At 39.9% G+C, this 21,251-nt stretch overlaps 2 protein-coding genes across 2 annotated transcripts in view; both read right to left on the bottom strand.

Annotated features, from left to right (window-relative positions):
- LOC128995351 (uncharacterized) overlaps nucleotides 1–19,137 on the bottom strand; it is a 29,011-nt gene extending 9,874 nt beyond the window's left edge. Inside the window, exons 1-6 of the mRNA XM_054420342.1 lie at nucleotides 19,033–19,137; nucleotides 18,676–18,885; nucleotides 16,876–16,998; nucleotides 13,481–14,584; nucleotides 6,047–6,134; nucleotides 3,132–3,496 (exon numbers count right to left, since the gene is read on the bottom strand). Of these exons, the coding sequence (XP_054276317.1) occupies nucleotides 3,132–3,496; nucleotides 6,047–6,134; nucleotides 13,481–14,584; nucleotides 16,876–16,998; nucleotides 18,676–18,885; nucleotides 19,033–19,137 (1,995 nt within the window). The remainder of the gene's footprint in view (nucleotides 1–3,131; nucleotides 3,497–6,046; nucleotides 6,135–13,480; nucleotides 14,585–16,875; nucleotides 16,999–18,675; nucleotides 18,886–19,032) is intronic.
- A 1,866-nt stretch (nucleotides 19,138–21,003) lies between these two features.
- The window catches only part of LOC128995342 (uncharacterized), a 58,142-nt gene continuing 57,894 nt past the window's right edge, over nucleotides 21,004–21,251 (bottom strand). Inside the window, exon 4 of the mRNA XM_054420330.1 lies at nucleotides 21,004–21,225. Within this exon, the coding sequence (XP_054276305.1) occupies nucleotides 21,004–21,225 (222 nt within the window). The remainder of the gene's footprint in view (nucleotides 21,226–21,251) is intronic.

Genomic DNA, 21,251 nt, shown 5'->3' with positions numbered 1-21,251 from the left:
GGTCATGGAGCTCCAGCAACATGATTTTGAAATCAAGTACCGCAAAGGCACGTTAAAAGGCGCGTAGCTGACGCCTTATCCAGATATCCAGTGGGCCTGGGGCCAAGTGATTTGGGTGACGAAGCCTGTCTTGACCCAACGGGGGTGGCTGCCGTGGAAGGTAGTGAGGCTGTCGAGGGTGACAAGCCATCAGTGGGCTCTATGCCGTCAGGTGATGAAACTGGCGCGTCTACACTCGTTCCTGGTGATAATGAACCGGACGAGGAGTTTATTAAAGATCGATGGTACGAACGTATGTTCGCATTGGTGACCAACCGGCCCGGTAGGTTTAAGAATTACTGTGTTAGGGCTGGACAGTTATACCGCTCATTTGGCAATGCAGAAAACCCAGTCTGGAAGATGTGTGTTTCCCCTGACCGGGTGCGAGCTGTCTTAGAAGAGAACCACGATTTACCGACAGCAGGGCATCTGGGTGTAAAGAAGTCAATGGCCCGGGTGGCCGTTCGGTATTACTGGCCGGGTTGGAGGGGAGATGTCAAAATCTATGTCCTGAGTTGTCCTCAATGCCAAACCTACAAGGTGGCACAAACGAAACCCGCCGGTAAAATGTATTTCCGACGCCCAAAGGGTCCCTGGTCAACAATTTCTGTGGATCTCATCGGACCTTTGCCAAGGACACGGTATAACCATCGGTTTCTGGTGGTGATACAAGACACGTTCAGTAAGTGGCTGGAGCTAGCTCCAATAGGAGCCGCAACCGCACAGAACGTGTCCCAGAAATTGAAGACGGTGTTGCTGCGTTATGGGGCTCCAGAGGTGATGATCTGCGACAATGGGACGCAGTTTGTCTATCGAATAGTCCGCAGCCTGGCCGCTGAATGGGGCGTGCAATTGCAAACCACGGCCCCGTATAGCCCTCAGTCAAATCCGGTTGAGCGTCCAAATCGGGTTGTGAAAACCATGATTGCCCAATTTGTGAAGGACAATCACAAGGGGTGGGACCGGCTGTTGGAAGAGTTCCAGTTTGCCGTGAACACCGCTAGACATGACTCTACCGGATTCTCCCCGGGGATGCTCTGTTTTGGGAGGGAGTTAAAACCCCCAAAAACGATTTATGGGACGTCCTTTGAGAGTTCCGGGTAGGAGGCTGAACCGTCGGTGGGTGAGGTCTATGAAGGTCGTTGCAAAACCTTCCGGGAACTCTATAGCCAAACCCACCATAACCTCAAAGCTGCGTACCAACGCCAGGCCAAATATTATAACTTGAGGCGGCGTGAGGTGACATACGAGATCGGTGACCGGGTTTTGCGAAGAGCGCACGTACTGTCGTCCGCGGCGGATGCCGTGGTAGGCAAACTGGCTCCAAAGTTTCACGGACCGTGCGTGATTACCGGTGAACGGGGGGTGAATGTCTACGAGGTGGAAGACGTTAGCTCTAAAACCCCTCATGTGGTTCACGTGAAGGATCTGAAGCCTTTTGTGGAAAGGGTGACTTAGGTTTTTTTTTTTCAAACCCTAGGCATGAAATCTTTTTTTTTGTTGGTTTTTTTTTTGCTCCCCGAAGTAGGAGGGGGGTGTAATGGGTCAAAATTATAGAGGGGTTAAGTTTTTATATTTATTATTTAATTATCAGTAGGCCTATTCCTTACCTGGTTGGTGATAGTGGTAAACCTATCATGGTAAGGTAAATAGGCTGTTCTAGGCCTATCCTAGGGTTGAAGTAGGGATAACCTCACTTTTGGCAAAATCACTAAAGACACTATTTTTTAGATTCACAAGTCACAGTATTGCATCGTTGTGTACAAAACGAGTGATAAACCGTTTCCGTGTAACCCCCATGCCTAATATACACCTTTGGGAAGTACGGTCAAAGTTGTTGGTTAGGCTAGGGTGGTGAACCGCGATCACAAATACAATATCGCTACATAACATGCATACACTTTGTCGCACACTAAGCTACACGTCACGGGTGGAAATTATACTTTTTGTTTAAACCAGCAATGATATTTAAGTTCCGCGTATAATTTCACAGTCGGCGCAGGTGAATAACAACATTAACAACATAACCTGTACTACTAGTCGGCTGTCTTGGCGTTGTGTTGTGACAGCGCCAAGTTTGAACTCGTGACGTCACCGATCAGCTGGTAATTGAATCAGCTGATTCCCCATCCCTAGAGGATTAGGGAGGGGGAAGTAGTGAAGATCCCTTGTGGGCAAGGGATGCGACGACATTCTAATTCTGCGATTTCCAGTGTTAGGACGTGTCTTGCTTTGAAACGAGTGATTTTGCTAAACGTGTGCTTTAGTGTGTCAGTGAAGATCCCTGGAGTATACAGGTAATTCGCCGGCTTTATCTTAATAGTGTGTACTATTATTTTTTATTATTTAGATTTAGCGATAAACCCTCATTTTATTCTTTTGGACGTAAAACTCACGGTAGGATCTTTGTCGGGTGTTAGAACTTGTATAAGTCCGCTTTAGCGTATGCTAGGGCTCCCGTGGGTGGCAATAAGGAGTTTTAGGGATACAAATTTCGTTTAATATTGTGTTTACAATATATATTGAGGGTGACGGGGTTATAGCGGATATTTTGCCGGGATATTCAGCAGGTGTTGAACTGCTGCGGCAAAGCGGGCAAAGTTGAACCCGTCTCTGCAGGTCGTGCAAACACGAGGTCGGGTGGAGCACGCTAAGTGTATATTCACTATTTCGCTAGTAATAATATTCTAAGTGTTAAGGTTGACGAAACTGCAACATTAAGTTGTTTCAAAATTTCGTTGAATGGTTTTTCATTATTTTTAAATTTAATTTAATTAGCTGTTCCCAGGTGTGAACGATGATGATGGTACAGTAGCGTTGTTGGTTACCGGTACTGAGTTCACACCTGATCCACACTACATTTTTGCGTCTATACAAATCTGTACCTGTGCTAGGTTTTGAGTTAATTAAATCAATAATTTTTATCTGAACCCTGGAAACTTCCCAGCACGCCGACTTGAGCGATCCGCTGGCGAGAGTTGGTGACGTCTTTCCCGCTTTAACTACGGAATAGCGCATATATTCCGAGCGGGAAAAACGGCACGTTACACCTATTATAAGCTAATATTGTTTGCAACAGTCGCCTTGTTTACCTGTACAACGTTTCCCTCCTCTGTTTCTGACACGTCTATCTGTCTCACAACGTAAGTGTTCACCTCAGACAGTTGAGCCAACAACACATCGAGGTCTTCCAGCTTCTGTTCTCCATTCCTCGAAGGAGGCCTACATTTGACAGAGTCATCTCCTAGGGAAGGTAGACTTTGCTCTATACAACTCGAGTTTTCTGTGATTTTTATCAAAACGTGGTGAGTTTTCCTATTTCCCTTCTTCTCTGGCAAGGGTGGTGGTAGTTCTGGCTCGATTGGTAACACTGGTTTATTGTTTTTTGGTACATCATGCCACGGAGAAACAGGGCGTTGTTTTTGTCGTGGTGGCAACATAGGGGGTATTTCAAGTTCTGAAAAAAGTGTTGAAATAATTATTTTTTGTAACATTTATGAAATATGCTATGCAGAATATGACATATTAAGACACTAGTAAAACTTCTATACATGTAAATAATTCATTATAAACTTATAGCTTTAACCATTATGCAAAATCAAGTAGGGTACACGTACACGTTAGAGTATATGTACCCCATGATCATGCATTTGACTTGTGCTCCGTCAAAGCTTTGGGGACATCAATTCAATTGCAAACGGATACACAAGAATCTGAGGGGGTCAGGCCGTTTTACCAAACCCATACCTCTAAAAAACGTTAGTAGTTTTTAAAACATGTAGTGTATTTAATCACTAAAGTGATTCTTTTCAACCCGAGCACAAGTTTTACGATCAAGGCAAAGCCGAGGTCGGAAAATGAGCGAGGGTTGAAAATACACTTTTTAACCGTATGATGAGCTGTATATATTGCACTGTTATTGAACAAACTATGATACAAAACAAAAATAGTTTTCATTTAAAGCACCTCTCAAAATGATCTAACTTGTTTTAATTTTTAATTCCTAATGGAAACAAGCAACTGTTTAGTAAGTGATTCAATAGTTTTGTCTATTACAATTGTGTTAGTGTACTTTATGTTATCGATATGTCGAACTATTTACAATAAGGTGACAATAAGCTACAATTGATTAAACAATGAGATTGCTTACAATTGAAATTTAGAACCGAGTTGACATCAGCTGATTTTTACTCCCTTAGAGAGTAAAAATGCTACTTTAGACCCGCAATGAATGAATTAACCATGGCTGTTTTTGCTGCAGTACATATGACAAAATAGTATATTTTATCACTAGGGCCTAAAGTGACTCTTTTCGACCCGAGCTCAAGTTTTAGGATCGAGGCGAAACCAAGGTCAGAAAATGAGCGAGGGTTGAAAATACACTTTTTGCCCGTGTGACGAACTATATTTTTCGTCACATTGCACCATTATTTGAACAAACTATGCTACCAAAATTTATATTTAAAGATAACCTCACAAAACTACTTTTTAACTTGTTTTCAATTTGCCAATTTCAATTTCAATTTGTTTTAATTTGCTAATGAAAACAAGCAGCTATTTAATAAGCAATTCAATTGTTTAGTCCATTACGATTGTGTTAGAGTACACCATAGACTAACCAACACAAGTAGAATTCTCATCCCATTGTAAATTTTGAAGCACGTTTTTCGTGTCTAGTTCATGTACGTGACACAAAGGCGCTAGTGTCGACGAAACTTTGTTTCTATTATTTTAGGGTTAATTTCTTGATTTGTGCTTTACTGTTTGGTTATATAACTAGGGGACAAGTTATTGTTTATGTTTAGATCCTATTATTTGGTTAAACGAGGTTTTAAATGGCTGTAATAACGGGAAACAAATTGTAAACAAAACATGACCTCTACATAAACCGTACAGAACTAACAATAAAATTGTCTTCAGCTGTTCCATAAGGATGAGAAATCTACTAAGGGAGTATGTTTTATCTATGAGTACACTATACTATCAATATATAGAACTATTTACAATAAGGCAACAATTAACTGCAATCAATTAAATAATCGAGACATACTTTCGATACATGCAATTGCTTACAATCAAAATGTACAACTGAGTTGACAACAGCTGATTTTTACTCCCTAGGGGCTAAAAACTCTTTTTACTTCCTAGAGAGTTCCTCTTTTAGCGAATTTCTCTATAGGGAAGTAGCTATTACCGTAGGTGGCACGGTAAGACCTAGACCCGGGACCGATTTACTTTTTCATTTTGATGTCCCCAGAGGCCAAAAACACTATTCGTTCAAATTTTTATATATGTATATATATATATATACGTCCGTGAACGCGATAACTTGAGTAATTTTTGTCCGATTTTGATGAAATTTGGTTTAAAGGTGTAAAGCGTGATAAACTTGAATGAGTTCGCGAACCAGCACGATCGGACCATGGGAACGGGGCTTTACTGTTTAACTGTTTTATGGGGTAAAAATTGGTTTTTCTCACTTTTGACCCTCAAAACACAAAATTTCCCAATTTTTCTTTAGACCTTTTTAAAGAGCTTAAAAAAAACAAATAATTTAGTACTATAAAAGTATTTTTGTTCAATTATTAGTAACGGAGAAAATTAAAAAAAATTTTAAATTTAAAATTCCCATGTTATTCTTATGGAGAATATTGTCAAATGTTGTAGTTTGCTTGTTTATGAATATATTTTGATCAAACTTGGCAAATTTATTTATTTTGTACTAAGCTATCAATATTTTACTCAAAAACACACTTTATTAGTTTAGTTTCCTTGTAGCAGCAAACCTAGGTACTCGTTAAACCTAATGTTATTAAAATATATTTAACTGAAAATCAATTCAGACAAATGGAAATTCGCTTAGTCGGCAGGTTTGCTGCGGCGGGGGTATTTACTTCCTACTTTAGACCCACAACGCATGCATTACATACGGCTGTTTTTGCTGCAATATTACAAAAAAGCAATTTAATAACTTGATTTTTTAAGGAGAAACATTTCTAAAACCTACCTTCAGTGATGGACATGTCGTAGTCTGGAGGTGGCTCTGGCTCAGGACAGAACTCTTGTCTCTCCAGGGACAACAGCAACTGTTCAGCCTATACAACACTTTCACTTTAGTTCAGCAAAGCAAACACAAACGTTGATGAATCACCAGTCAACTCAATGCTTGAGTAATACTGTAGCTTCAAAACAAGATCAACTCTTCACGTATTATTTTTGTGGAGTAAGTTGTTTTATCGTTTTCAAATACTGGAAAAATAATCTTATTGAATTGATTACTACGTTTGTATCGTTTATGTTCATAAATTAATTGTAAACTGTTTAATTAATTTGTGGAAACTACACACTAAGGAAGTTAACAGAGTTATGTCAAAAGGAAGGTTGTAAAAAGGAGATTTGCCAAAGTTATTGATAAGTAAGGCCTATACAGTTAGTTTGAGTGAAAATGTTTGGTATAACCACAACCTATAAACCATTATTTATTTATTTAGATTTATAAAAAAAAAAAAAACAAACAGAATGACATAATTTGTGGGCCTAGGTTTTATGGGCTCAAATATTTACCATAAAAACTGCTAAACTTTATTATAAGTCTTCGCCTGAACGGCTGGCATTTAAAAAACTCAGTGATAGCGGCAGTATGGCAGGATGCCATATCCAGGGTTAGCACGAGGTTATCATTGTGTACCACCACGGTGTGCATAATTGCGTGCATGCGTGTAGATCGGTTGCCATGCCAACCACTATGCCACTCATACTATCATCTGCAACTATTGGTAGCCCTGGCCAGCAGAAACATACGCCAGTAGGAAGCGGCTCAGATCAGTGACAATATTTAAAAATATTATCCAACGGTCGTTTCAGTTCTGTAATGGTCTATAGTCTGTGGTATAACATAATGCTTATGTTTTAAGTGGTCTAAGATATAAAACTTGTTTAATCATAATTCAACCTGGAAAACGCCATTAGTGTACATCATCGTGTTGAAATATTCTATAACTAACCTAAATCATAAATAACCATGCTCATTTCTTAGGGCTTCAAACTTGGAAAATTATTCTAACAACGAATTTTCCATGTAGGGAAGAAGCTATTACTTTAGGGGGCATATGGTAAGACAAGATCAAACCCAGGACCGATTTACTCGTTTCATTTTGATGTCCCTGTTGTCAAACATTCTACACAGTAGGCCTTTAGGGTGAGTACACATGCAAATGACCACCTACTGAGCTATCTATCTATTTATTACTATTATAAAGAAGAGGTGGTGTCTGTGTGTGAGTGTGTTTGTATGAGATAATCTCAAAAACTACTGAACCGACTGGGCTCAAATTGCACACAATTGAAGCCACAGCTCCGAGGATACATATAGAACTATTCCCGCCTCGATATAGTCCTAGGGCTCTGCCCCGTGGGCTTTCAAAAATTTGAGGTGAGAGATTTAAAAGTAAATATTGATTGGTGGTATCCATGGTAACAAAGAACAAACCTACAAAGTTTTAAAATGTTAACAAGCAGAACTAACTGTCAGATGAATTTTGATTTCACAACTCCACACAGCTGGTTCAAACATAATAAATACTGCACGAATATTAGAACAGAGAGGGTAAGAATTATAAATTTAAAATAATGATGTCACTAGGCCGAATGTAAACATTATTTAAAATTACTTAAATGGAGCTGTCAAACCATATGTTAATGTAATTTCATTAGTAGGATTCTTTTAGTTACTTCATTTGTTTACGTTTATGATCTATTATACTGAGCCTGTTCTAATGTTTGTGAAATGTAGTAATAAATTGTATAGGAAATAATTCATTGTAAAAGAAATCATTCACGGATATAGGAAATAACTCAGATTCTATATTGCCGTATCAACCTAGGCCCTTATCCTGAGTTTTATGAGGTTTATTCTTTTGATTTATTTTTTTGTTAACAGTAATATAATCCCCCTGCCGCAGCAAACCTATAGACTGAACGAATTCCCATTTGCCTGATTATAATTTCACTAACATGTGTTTGAATTAGAAAATTACCCTATTGTCAGGTTTTGAACTATTGTGATAGCTTTTCCTTTACAGTGCAAACCATTAAACACATTCTTTTATCATACCTTAAAATCTATCATTGGTTTTGTATCCTTGGTAGCCTAAATAAGTATTCACAGTATGAGTTAACAAAAACTTACTATTATTAAGTTAAGTAATAGAGTTTAATTTTGTTTGTAAATTAAACGGTAGGAGTGAAACCGTTTGGCATTTTCAACGAACCAACTTTGTCTCTTTTGCATACTGACCCTGTTGCAAGGCACGGGTATAGCTGCTATAGACATACCAAGAACAAAAAAACCTGCGCAGAAACGAAAAGATCACGTGGTTCGCGCAGGTAGGTGTGGCGTACCATTCAAACCTGCGCGGCTCAAAACGGCCCAGAGTTCTTTTGTTTCTGGTATTACTATAGCACGAATTCGTGGCTACTAGAAAATACGAATAGTAGTGCTGGTTGCAGTAGCGCCAGTCAATTAACAAACGACCGGCTCTACTAATTGTGACCGACGGGATTGGTTTATTTAGTATCTTATATAAATTTGAGTTAATCATGTATTACCACAAAGTCTTCTTTCTAAATCAATTACAATTCCATAATACCCTCGCCGCAGCAAACCTGCAGCCTAAGCAAATTTCCATTTGTGTTACTTTTTTCAATTAAACCTACCTAATTCAATATCATAAGGTTTAACGAGTACCGAGGTTTGTTGCTACAGTGAGGGTAAGGAAGTGTGATTTTTAGGAAAATACCATTAGCTTAGTATAATAAAAAAAATTTATCAGCCAAGTTTGATAAACAAATATCCATAAACAAGCAATATTACAACAGTTTACTTACCCTCCTAATTTTATAAGTAAGAAAGTTTGGATGGATGGATGGATGTTTGTGACAAGTAAACGCAAAAAATACTAAACCGACAAAGTTGAAATTTGATATGATGATAGCTGACATTCCTGATTAACATATAGGCCCTAGACATATTCTGACCTCAAAAATCCTTTCGGGCTCCGCCCCAGTGGCTCTGGGGTTTCTCATGTTAACCTTATGAGTATTCATATTTAAAGGAATTAAAAAATATTGTCAGCCGTTTCAACTGCACAAGTTGGTTCTATGATATTACATAGCTTTATAACGTTATAAGGCTTACCAACAGGGTGCAGCACTAGTATGCTTTTTGCATTTATGACAACCCCTAATTTAAACCAACCACTGTAGCAACAAAAAGTTGTGGTACACAATGAAAACTTTACTTTTTTCAATGGTTTAGGTGCAGTGGTAGAGCATTTAGGGCTATGGTAGATGCGTGCTACACTATAGGATACCATTACCATATAAATAAAAAAAAAAAACTTTCTTAAACCATCTCCTCTCCCAACACTGCAGTAAGCATTTTATACTTATATGCCAACCCCGTACGAAGGACGGGTATTCTGCTAGTTCTTTATAAAACATACTATTAAGCTTTTTGTTCTGCCTAGTCTTTCACAAACAGTCTTAAAAGTACGATTGTCATTTTTGCGTATAGCTCTGTAGTTTGCGTGTACGCCGCAACGAGGCTCCTCTACACTAAATGGCATCATTTGTGAACAGAATGACACCATTTGCAGCTCTGTAGCTACGTGTACGCTTCGCTGTGTGTTTAAAAAACAAAATTGAAGTTAAGTATTAAATCTCCTGCTGTGTGCGAGATAAGGTTGATACCCTTTTTGATTACAAGAAACAGATCCGATGCCGACACTCATAGCCAGATGATTGAAGGTTAAGGCCTAATGCAGTGAACGAGGGTAAAGTGCGGAAATGGGTTTTATGGAGTGTAAAAATAACCGTGAAACCTTCTTCCATTGGGGGTGTTCTGTGATAAATCTCCATACCAAAAACTACCTACAGAAATGAACATTTTCACAGCAATTTTGTAACTCCCTAGCCCATTTCTGTACTTTCACCTCTACCATTGCATTTGGTTTATGGGCAGTCTTCTGGCGATGAATGTCAACAACGAATGTTTCTTATGGTCAAAAACACACTGACCTTATCTCAACGCGGCAGTAGATTCAATAATTTAAAAAGTATTTAAATACACAGCGAAGCGTACTCGTCTGCTGCAGAGCTGCAAATGGTGTCATTCTTATCACAAATGATGCCAGTAAGGGGCGAGGAGCCTCTTCACGGCGTACACGCAAACTTCAAAGATATACACAAAAACAGCCCTTCCTTAAAAAATGACCTCGTAACTTTGAAGCTTGATTGGAATCTACCGTGTCATTGTTCAAAAAGTAGGTGTCAACCCTCCTTTTTTAACGCAAACAAAATTAGACTAAGTGTTCCAACAAGTTCATCTTCATGGTTCCCAATATAGCTTTTCGTATAATCATGATTGTTTGTATTTGTCAATGTTTTTGATAATTCATGGAAACTGCAAATTGTCATTTGTATTTCACAGTAAACATGTTGAGGTAAAGTTCTGTATTTTAAGATCGAAATCCTAACTAACAATAATTATAACAGTCTATCATTTACACGAATTGATGTTCTTTCAAAGTTTTGGAAACAATATTTTCTGATGGATTAAATGCTTGCTATGAAACATATAATCTCATAAAAAATTATGTGAATGAAGCAGTGGCGTATCAGATTTTCTCGGGCCCCCTCCCATGAGCTATTTTTAGATCACTGATACAGCATAATCAAACACCCTCCACATTAATGTTATTACTCATTAATGTTATTAATATGTTGTCATCGTTTTATTTTGTTAGGCCTATTCAGTGATAATGAAATAAGGTTAAAAGTTTAACATCTTTCAGTACCTACTAACAATAAACATTCAGGTGTTTTGAGAAACAAAGGGATAAACCTATTACCGAAAAAAAAAACTGAAGGATCTGGTGTTTATAAACTTAATTGTGACAGCTGCCCTAGTTCTTATATTAAACAAACCGCCCGCTCATTTAAAACGAGATACAAGGAACACTTACCGAAACCATCCATCCACAAACCCAATTCTGCATTTGCGGATCATCTGATTAATTATAACCACGATGTCTCAAATATTGACAAAACCATCAATGTGCTACATTTTCACAAAAAAGAGGCAGTTTTCTCGATACTATAAAAGAATATGAGATTTTCAAGGCCGGCAAAAAATCCCCCCAACACATTCTTAACGAATAAACTTTGTTTGAATCTGACATAATTTATGAAGCAGCTGCAATGAAAGAAGGATTATCAGAAGACAATGACGCTGATAACGATGTAGGGGAAGGGGAGGAGGGAAAGGACACGGTGACGGTCAATCTAGACCTACACCCTGAACCCGCAGTCGCGCAGTGAAAATTAGTGTTCTTGTATGGCCATACTGTGTTATTTATTCGTTAATGTTTGTGCGTATCTCGTGTATTTGTTTTCAAGACTTTATGACGACCTCCTAGGAGCGACAACACGTCTTTAATGCTTTACAATGACACCCCGGTTGCCATCCAGACGACAGAGGATTACAGTGGCAACAATAAGGTATTTAACCTCTAGAATAATTAACATTTAAGGTCAACAAAATTAAAAAAAAAACATTTTGATGAACATTTTTTTAACAATTATACTAAACAAGTACCTATACTTGTTTAAATACAATTATTAAATGATTAATAATAAATTTCAATAAGAATGAACTCCAAGTTTCTGCCCCACTAGTCTCACGGGCCTCTCTGCTCGCCGGTTTCCGCTCGCCTTTGCCCGCTCACCTGTTTGCGGGCCTCCCCCACATTGCGGGCCCTTCTGTTATGCCACTGGAATGATGTATAACCATAAATAATGACTGTGGGTTAAAAGTTACGGTAATTTACTGGATGGAAAGTGGTAATTCACTACAATCTATATTCTAACACAATTCTGAAGTGGTTTTTTTTTTTATTATATGAGTATAGGGGTGTCCTGCTTTGAAGTGAGGATCTTGAACAGTTTTTCTGGTAAAAAGAGGGATTGGAGGTTAGCGCAATTGTTTTAAATGTTATATAATATGAGGTCATTGACTGGTATAATGATTGATTTACGTGTGATAAATTGTTTTTTCAACACTTATTTGATCAAAATACATGTTTAATCATCCAGAAGTACTGGAGAATATGGGCAAGACAATTTAAACTATTCCCTACACTGTATAGCTTAATAGCCTGTTTCCCTATAGAAATACAAGTGGAAACTGAAGCTTAAATGGTTATTCACTGCTGCACTCACCCTATGTATAAGTTTGTTTGCTCGTGAGCACAATAACTCGGGTAATTTTGGTCTGAATTAGAAAAAATATTGGTATGATTCTTTAAGGCTGAATACACTTGAATAAGTTCCCTAACCAGCAAGGTCAGTTGCTGGGAACAAGGTGTAATAGCGTTTTAAAACTTTTCAAAAGTTGATTTTTTCAAAGTTTTAATTATAAAAATACCCAAATGTAATTTACTGCCATCATGTAGACCTTTAAAACCCAATACATTTCTATATTGAAGTGTAGTTGGAAAATTAAAGGTTAGGTACTGAGAAAATAAAAAAACTGCACTTTTAAAATTTGTATGTTATTCCTAGAGAAAAAAATTAACTGTTGTAGTTTGCAAACCTTGGTACTGTACTTGGAAAACCTAATCCTATTTAATTATAAATAAATCTGGCATGTTTATATTTTAGTGAAAATCCAATCAGGAAAATGGAAATCCCTCATTATGCAGGTTTGCTGCAGCAGGGGTATTTTATACCAAAACTGGCTGCACTTTAGTTTACGTCTTACACTTATTCGAGTAAAAAATATTGATATATAGATTATTCGATAAGGTTAGGTTATGATAAGATTATCATTTGGTTAAGGTTAGGTTAACCTAACTAACCAAACTTGATATATCGAATGAAATAATTGATGTATATATCAATCGATATATTCATTCGAATGAGTGTAGGACGTAAACTAAAGTCCAGCCGCAAAACAAAACTGAATAGGTTGAAGATCCTCAGTGAATTCTTGATCCATCGGATTTTCCTAACTACAGTGGTTTTAATTAAAATGAATGGTAAAATAAATATTAATAAATTGGTACTTAACCATCGTCAATCCTAAATTATACCCAGTTCACAAAATTTAGGTGGTTTTAGGGGAATAAATCTATCCCCTTCACTAAAACTCCCCTAACCTTAAAACAATAGCTCAACATATTAAAATTGCCAAAACGTCAATAAGCTGCAACATATTCATTAAGCAAATAAAAATTTAGTGGGAGAACTTCCCCTCAAACTGCCAAAATTTTGTGGACCGATTATAGTCTCCTAATAATTAAGGTATGTAATATATCTTATTACATGTATTAAATAATTCGTGGAGGTAGTTTTTTTAATCAACATGGTTTTCTTTACTAACCTTTTCACTTTCTGGACTGGGCAGTTCTATGACATCAGGAATGGAATCATAATCAGCAGATTCATAATCTTCCTCCTCCATCTTCCTTTCTCTCTTTTTCCACACCTTCCTCAAGAAACTGAGCCGTTTTTTGATGGTGCCTTTGCGTTCCAAAAATCCGTCCTCATTTTCAGCTCTGCTGTCTCTGAACCTAGTTAGGATAGAATTTGAACGTTTTTTGTTTGATTTTCTGCCTGAAGTTTCTGAGGCTATCAAGTTTGACATCTTTTGTTCTCTCCCAATGGCTTCTATCCTTTCTGTAGCATGATTGTAGGTAGAGCCAATGCTTCTGTCCAACGTCTGCATGTTTTCACAGCTTGCAGACTGTGCTCTTGTTTTCTGTTTGACTGTGAGATCTGTTTCGCTCCTTACTTCTTTATTGTACAAATGAATATTCAGATCCCTTTTATCAACTTTACCATTCTCAGTGTATTTACCATTTTCTTTTACTTTCTCAATTGGTTTTATCGGTTCAATATTTAGATCGGTACTTCCATAAATTTTACACCCGTCTAAGGTGATCTTAACATTTCCTATTTTCTGCTCTTTCATTCCTTCTTCATTTGTTGGATCGATGTCTTCTAAATTTAACTCTATTTTGATCGAGTTGGACAACCTACTTTCTTTACTCCCACTCAAAGTTGGTTTTGCAATTTCCTTTGAACTCTCACTTCTAATGCACTTAGACAAGACATTTTCCTCACTCATGCACACACTGTTTCTTAGTTCCTGCATGCTCTGACACTTTTCACTTTGTGAAACTGTAGGCTCTTGTGAACTGACAGGTATGGAGGTATCACTGAACGCAATTTTACTCAGGCGAGCGGATTTCCTAGCAGAGTTCCTTCGTTTGTAAGGTCTTTGAAGAAGAGTTCTGCTGTCAGACAGCACTCTGCGTAGCATGCATCCTGAACTTCTGCCAATATCTGAACTGTGAGAAGATGAAGTTGAAGTTTCATAGCTTCCAGACGGTGCAGGAGTGGTTGTCGTCGTTTCCTCAGACATCATCGCATACGAAGGACAACGGAAGTTCTTCACCCTCTCAATTATGTTCTCATGATGATTCTGTAGCATAAAACAAGAAAATATCTATATTGAACTCAAATTTGTTTGAAAGACCAAACACTTACATTAAAAAAATTCAAAAAAATATTTCTTAATACTCTTGATTTGATGGATAATTGTAAAGAATATTTAAAGTATTAAATAAATTAAAATATTTTGAGAAAGTTGTCCTCAAACATTCATTTATTAACTTGCTAAACCGCTTTTATAGGCCAAACTGACATTGGAAGGCATTGGAATGCTACCAGTTCCTAAGGGCCGGACTACACGAGCGTATGAAACACGTAGTACGCACAAAAATGTCTAGCCGACAATTAGCAGCGTATTGAACGCGAGAGCTTTGACTACACGAGCGTAGGCTATAGAACGCCGCCGACTGTCCTCGCCCAATGTGACTGACATTTGTACCGTTCCAATATGGACACGATACAGGTTGGATGTGTAGCTGGTATGCTCTTTCATCTTTTTTATCCATTGGTATGTCGTTCCAATCTGCAAACATGGCCTCGCAAACTTCAACCCAACACTTAGCTTTCACATCTTTACTTTATTACTGTATTCTTTACAAGAAACAACATACAGTGCAGAATGTAGTTCAACCTCGCATATAAACTTCTCTGTATCAGACATTTTTACAAAACAGCCCAGCGAAAACAAACACAAATTTCAAGGCACAAAAACAATCAGACAACTCCAATTATAACAAGTAGTGCAGAATTGGACTCGCCCAATTGAGGGGGGGATGTATCAACCAACGATATACAACACTCCGAGTATCCGGTATCAACGCGCAGGAGAAATGCTAGTTACCGCTATGTGTAGTCCGGCGCGCCGACGATCTGCCCGCGTATTTTACATCCAGAGGCGTTAGATCTGCCGATCGCCTGAATTTCGTGTTCTCACCAGGTAGACAGTCGGCGGCGTTTTATACGCTCGTGTAGTCCGGCCCTAAGCCTTCAAGGTACTGACGTTGTCACTTAAATATTGCCAACCACCAGGAAAAGAAGGGTTTCATAAGAAAAGAGGTATGAAGAGTCTAGAGTCTACCATACTTTCCAGAAAAACTCCAAACCATCTTACAGTGATATGATCAGGTATCAGTTATTGTAGAAGCACGAAGGATTCTATTCCCTAAAAAAACCAGACTGGGTTTTTGAGATCAGAGAGTATTTAGACCCCAAAAAGATAGGAGAAAGAGCCCTGTCCACAGCATAGCCAAAAAAGGGCTTACCAGTATTATGACAAAATTAAAAGTGCTGCATTACAAAATATTATATGAAGCCTAGTACATTACATTATCTATATAAAATATAGGCAAACACAACATTTGTCGTCAGAACTGCTCTGTGGTTTTTTAATTAACCTATTTTGTTAGTTTATGGCTCTTTGAAAGATCTTATTGAGTAGATGTCATTTAAGGCAATGAATACAAACCTTATAGAAGCTAAATGCGTATGGGGAATATTCATAGTGGATTTTGCTTAGTGCGGCCGCCAGTAGGTAAGCTCTAGCCTCTTCATCTCTCCCCTCTCTTACGCTGATTCTTTGTCTCACTCACACTGCTGTGGGGTCCCATTTAAGCCGCTGCGTGCCAGTGATAGTAGTGCCTTCTTATGTAGTGGGCGACGCAGAAACTTCAAAAAGGGTATAAAAGGGAAGAAACCCCAGGCTGAATTTTGAATATGGGATTAGGATTCTTATAAGGTTTGTATTCATTGTTCGAGGTCTGATGTATTGAACAAGTCCCTTGGGACTCTGGACTAGTGGTCTTTAAAGTCCACATGTTATCCTTATGATACACAGATTTGTTTACAAAATGTGTATCAGATTTGTATCAGCTGGATATGTTTACACTATCATATATTGAAACAGCTGTCAACATTTAAGATAATTAATAGAAACACATGCTATAAACATTTGCAAACAGACTGGCGACAATGATGGTACTGTACTATCTAGGTACTGTACCATCAATGACAAAGATACACATGGACGACTTTATTTCACTATGGGTAAGTCGGAAAATATTTGTAGTTAAAAAACTAATAAAAAATGGTCAGCTTCTGAAAATGAAAGTATTTACAAGAAATGGTTATTAAATCAAACTTTTATGAACATAGAGAGTAATTCCATTAGGTAGTTACATAATCTTTGAGTTTTGTCTATTAAACTTATTGAAAATTATGACAGTTGTTGGTTTTGAAATAACTCCCATAATACTTAACAATTGCTCAATTTCGAGCAACAGGTACACTAGTAGTATTTAAACATAATAAAATACTACCATGTACCTGGCTGGAGTAGCGGAAGTGTAGCACACCGGGCCGAGCAGGGAAGGGATTGGAGTTAGGGAGAGCTGCTGCATCCACCAGAGACTGAAGCCACTGCTCATGATCCACACGATTGCTGGCCCTCTGTAACAAGCAGGGTTGGATCAATAGAATGCTAATTTAAACGAGGTAATCTTTGTAAAAGGCTAAAAACAAAATATCTTTTCCTAAAGAAAATTACTAAACATTCTCTGTCAAAGACCTATCAGTACAAAATCCTGGGACCTGGTGACTAAACTCAGCTGCAGCTCCAGGCCCTTGCCTGGCCTCGCACTATGATTTTGTAGAATTGAATGATACTCTGAAGGCTGGCCAATAACTGGAAGGACTCCATAACTGCATGGTTTGCCGCTTTGTTTGCTGTGTTATATTAACCAATTATTTTCTATATAAATATTAACCAATTTCTATGTGGTTTGCAATGGTTAACATTTTATTTTATTTTACTTTTAAATATTTTTAGCATAGTTCTTTCACGTTACAGATTGTAATTAATTACTGAATGGTATTATAAATCTTTTGAATCACTAGACACAAGGCCTAGGTTTAGAGATCCTCTACATGGTGACAGGTTCATGTACCTACCAGTACAACAGTCTGTGACCTGGTGACTCAGCTCCAAGCACTTGCCTGGCCCTCACTCTGGACACCAGGCCTAGGTTTAGAGATCTTCTACATGGTGACAGGTTCATGTACCTACCAGTACAACAGTCTGAGACCTGGTGACTCAGCTCCAAGCACTTGCCTGGCCCTCACTATCTGGACAACAGGCCTAGGTTTAGAGATCCTCTACATGGTGACAGGTTCATGTACCTACCAGTACAACAGTCTGTGACCTGGTGACTCAGCTCCAAGCACTTGCCTGGCCCTCACTATCTGGACAACAGGCCTAGGTTTAGAGATCTTCTACATAGTGACATGTTCATATGTACCTACCAGTACAACAGTCTGTGACCTGGTGACTCAGCTCCAAGCACTTGCCTGGCCCTCACTATCTGGACAACAGGCCTAGGTTTAGAGATCCTCTACATGGTGACAGGTTCATGTACATACCAGTACAACAGTCTGTGACCTGGTGACTCAGCTCCAAGCACTTGCCTGGCCCTCACTATCTGGACAACAGGCCTAGGTTTAGAGATCTTCTACATAGTGACATGTTCATATGTACCTACCAGTACAACAGTCTGTGACCTGGTGACTCAGCTCCAAGCACTTGCCTGGCCCTCACTATCTGGACAACAGGCCTAGGTTTAGAGATCTTCTACATAGTGACATGTTCATATGTACCTACCAGTACAACAGTCTGTGACCTGGTGACTCAGCTCCAAGCACTTGCCTGGCCCTCACTATCTGGACAACAGGCCTAGGTTTAGAGATCTTCTACATAGTGACATGTTCATATGTACCTACCAGTACAACAGTCTGTGACCTGGTGACTCAGCTCCAAGCACTTGCCTGGCCCTCACTATCTGGACAACAGGCCTAGGTTTAGAGATCTTCTACATAGTGACATGTTCATATGTACCTACCAGTACAACAGTCTGTGACCTGGTGACTCAGCTCCAAGCACTTGCCTGGCCCTCACTATCTGGACAACAGGCCTAGGTTTAGAGATCCTCTACATGGTGACAGGTTCATGTACCTACCAGTACAACAGTCTGTGACCTGGTGACTCAGCTCCAAGCCCTTGCCTGGCCCTCACTCTGGACACCAGGCCTAGGTTTAGAGATCTTCTACATAGTGACATGTTCATGTACATACCAGTACAACAGTCTGTGACCTGGTGACTACACTCAGCTCCAGCCCCTTGCCTGGCCTCACACTGGATACTAGGCCTAGGTTTAGAGATCTTCTACATAGTGACATGTTCATGTACATACCAGTACAACAGTCTGTGACCTGGTGACTACACTCAGCTCCAGCCCCTTGCCTGGCCTCACACTGGATACTAGGCCTAGGTTTAGAGATCTTCTACATAGTGACATGTTCATGTACATACCAGTACAACAGTCTGTGACCTGGTGACTACACTCAGCTCCAGCCCCTTGCCTGGCCTCACACTGGATACTAGGCCTAGGTTTAGAGATCTTCTACATAGTGACATGTTCATGTACATACCAGTACAACAGTCTGTGACCTGGTGACTACACTCAGCTCCAGCCCCTTGCCTGGCCTCACACTGGATACTAGGCCTAGGTTTAGAGATCTTCTACATAGTGACATGTTCATGTACATACCAGTACAACAGTCTGTGACCTGGTGACTCAGCTCCAAGCACTTGCCTGGCCCTCACTCTGGACACCATTCCTAGGTTTAGAGATCTTATACATGGTGACAGGTTCATGTACCTACCAGTACAACAGTCTGAGACCTGGTGACTCAGCTCCAAGCAATTGCCTGTCCCTCACTCTGGACACCAGGCCTAGGTTTAGAGATCTTCTACATGGTGACATGTTCATGTACCTACCAGTACAACAGTCTGAGACCTGGTGACTCATCAGCTCCAAGCAATTGCCTGTCCCTCACTCTGGACACCAGGCCTAGGTTTAGAGATCTTATACATAGTGACATGTTCATATGTACCTACCAGTACAACAGTCTGAAACCTGGTGACTCAGCTCCAAGCACTTGCCTGGCCCTCACTCTGGACACCAGGCCTAGATTTAGAGATCTATAGTGACATGTTCATATGTACCTACCAGTACAACAGTCTGAGACCTGGTATCTACACTCAGCTCCAAGCACTTGCCTGGCCCTCACTCTGGACACCAGGCCTAGGTTTAGAGATCTTCTACATAGTGACATGTTCATATGTACCTACCAGTACAACAGTCTGAGACCTGGTATCTACACTCAGCTCCAAGCACTTGCCTGGTCCTCACTCTGGACACCAGGCCTAGGTTTAGAGATCTTCTACATAGTGACATGTTCATATGTACCTACCAGTACAACAGTCTGAGACCTGGTGACTCAGCTCCAAGCACTTGCCTGGCCCTCACTCTGGACACCAGGAATAGGTTTAGAGATCTTCTACATGGTGACAGGTTCATGTACCTACCAGTACAACAGTCTGAGACCTGGTATCTACACTCAGCTCCAAGCACTTGCCTGGCCCTCACTCTGGACACCAGGCCTAGGTTTAGAGATCTTCTACATAGTGACATGTTCATATGTACCTACCAGTACAACAGTCTGAGACCTGGTATCTACACTCAGCTCCAAGCACTTGCCTGGCCCTCACTCTGGACACCAGGCCTAGGTTTAGAGATCTTCTACATGGTGACAGGTTCATGTACCTACCAGTACAACAGTCTGAGACCTGGTGACTCAGCTCCAAGCACTTGCCTGGCCCTCACTCTGGACACCAGGCCTAGGTTTAGAGATCTTCTACATGGTGACAGGTTCATGTACCTACCAGTACAACAGTCTGAGACCTGGTATCTACACTCAGCTCCAAGCACTTGCCTGGCCCTCACTCTGGACACCAGGCCTAGGTTTAGAGATCTTCTACATAGTGACATGTTCATATGTACCTACCAGTACAACAGTCTGAGACCTGGTGACTCAGCTCCAAGCACTTGCCTGGCCCTCACTCTGGACACCAGGCCTAGGTTTAGAGATCTTCTACATGGTGACAGGTTCATGTACCTACCAGTACAACAGTCTGAGACCTGGTGACTCAGCTCCAAGCACTTGCCTGGCCCTCACTCTGGACACCAGGCCTAGGTTTAGAGATCTTCTACATGGTGACAGGTTCATGTACCTACCAGTACAACAGTCTGAGACCTGGTATCTACACTCAGCTCCAAGCACTTGCCTGGCCCTCACTCTGGACACCAGGCCTAGGTTTAGAGATCTTCTACATAGTGACATGTTCATATGTACCTACCAGTACAACAGTCTGAGACCTGGTGACTCAGCTCCAAGCACTTGCCTGGCCCTCACTCTGGACACCAGGCCTAGGTTTAGAGATCTTCTACATAGTGACATGTTCATATGTACCTACCAGTACAACAGCTCCAAGCACTTGCCTGGCCCTCACTCTGGACACCAGGCCTAGGTTTAGAGATCTTCTACATAGTGACATGTTCATATGTACCTACCAGTACAACAGTCTGAGACCTGGTGACTCAGCTCCAAGCCCAAGCACTTGCCTGGCCTCACACTGGATACTAGGCCTAGGTTTAGAGATCTTCTACATAGTGACATGTTCATGTACATACCAGTACAACAGTCTGTGACCTGGTATCTACACTCAGCTCCAGGCCCTTGCCTGGCCTCACACTGGATACTAGGCCTAGGTTTAGAGATCTTATACATAGTGACATGTTCATGTA

The sequence above is a fragment of the Macrosteles quadrilineatus genome, unplaced genomic scaffold, assembly GCF_028750875.1.
Source record: "Macrosteles quadrilineatus isolate MER2022 unplaced genomic scaffold, UCM_ALF_1.0 Scaffold_1__1_contigs__length_201487025, whole genome shotgun sequence".
NCBI lineage: Eukaryota > Metazoa > Arthropoda > Insecta > Hemiptera > Cicadellidae > Macrosteles > Macrosteles quadrilineatus.
Note: the sequence above shows the minus strand (reverse complement) of the source record. Positions and strands in the feature narration are given on the sequence as shown.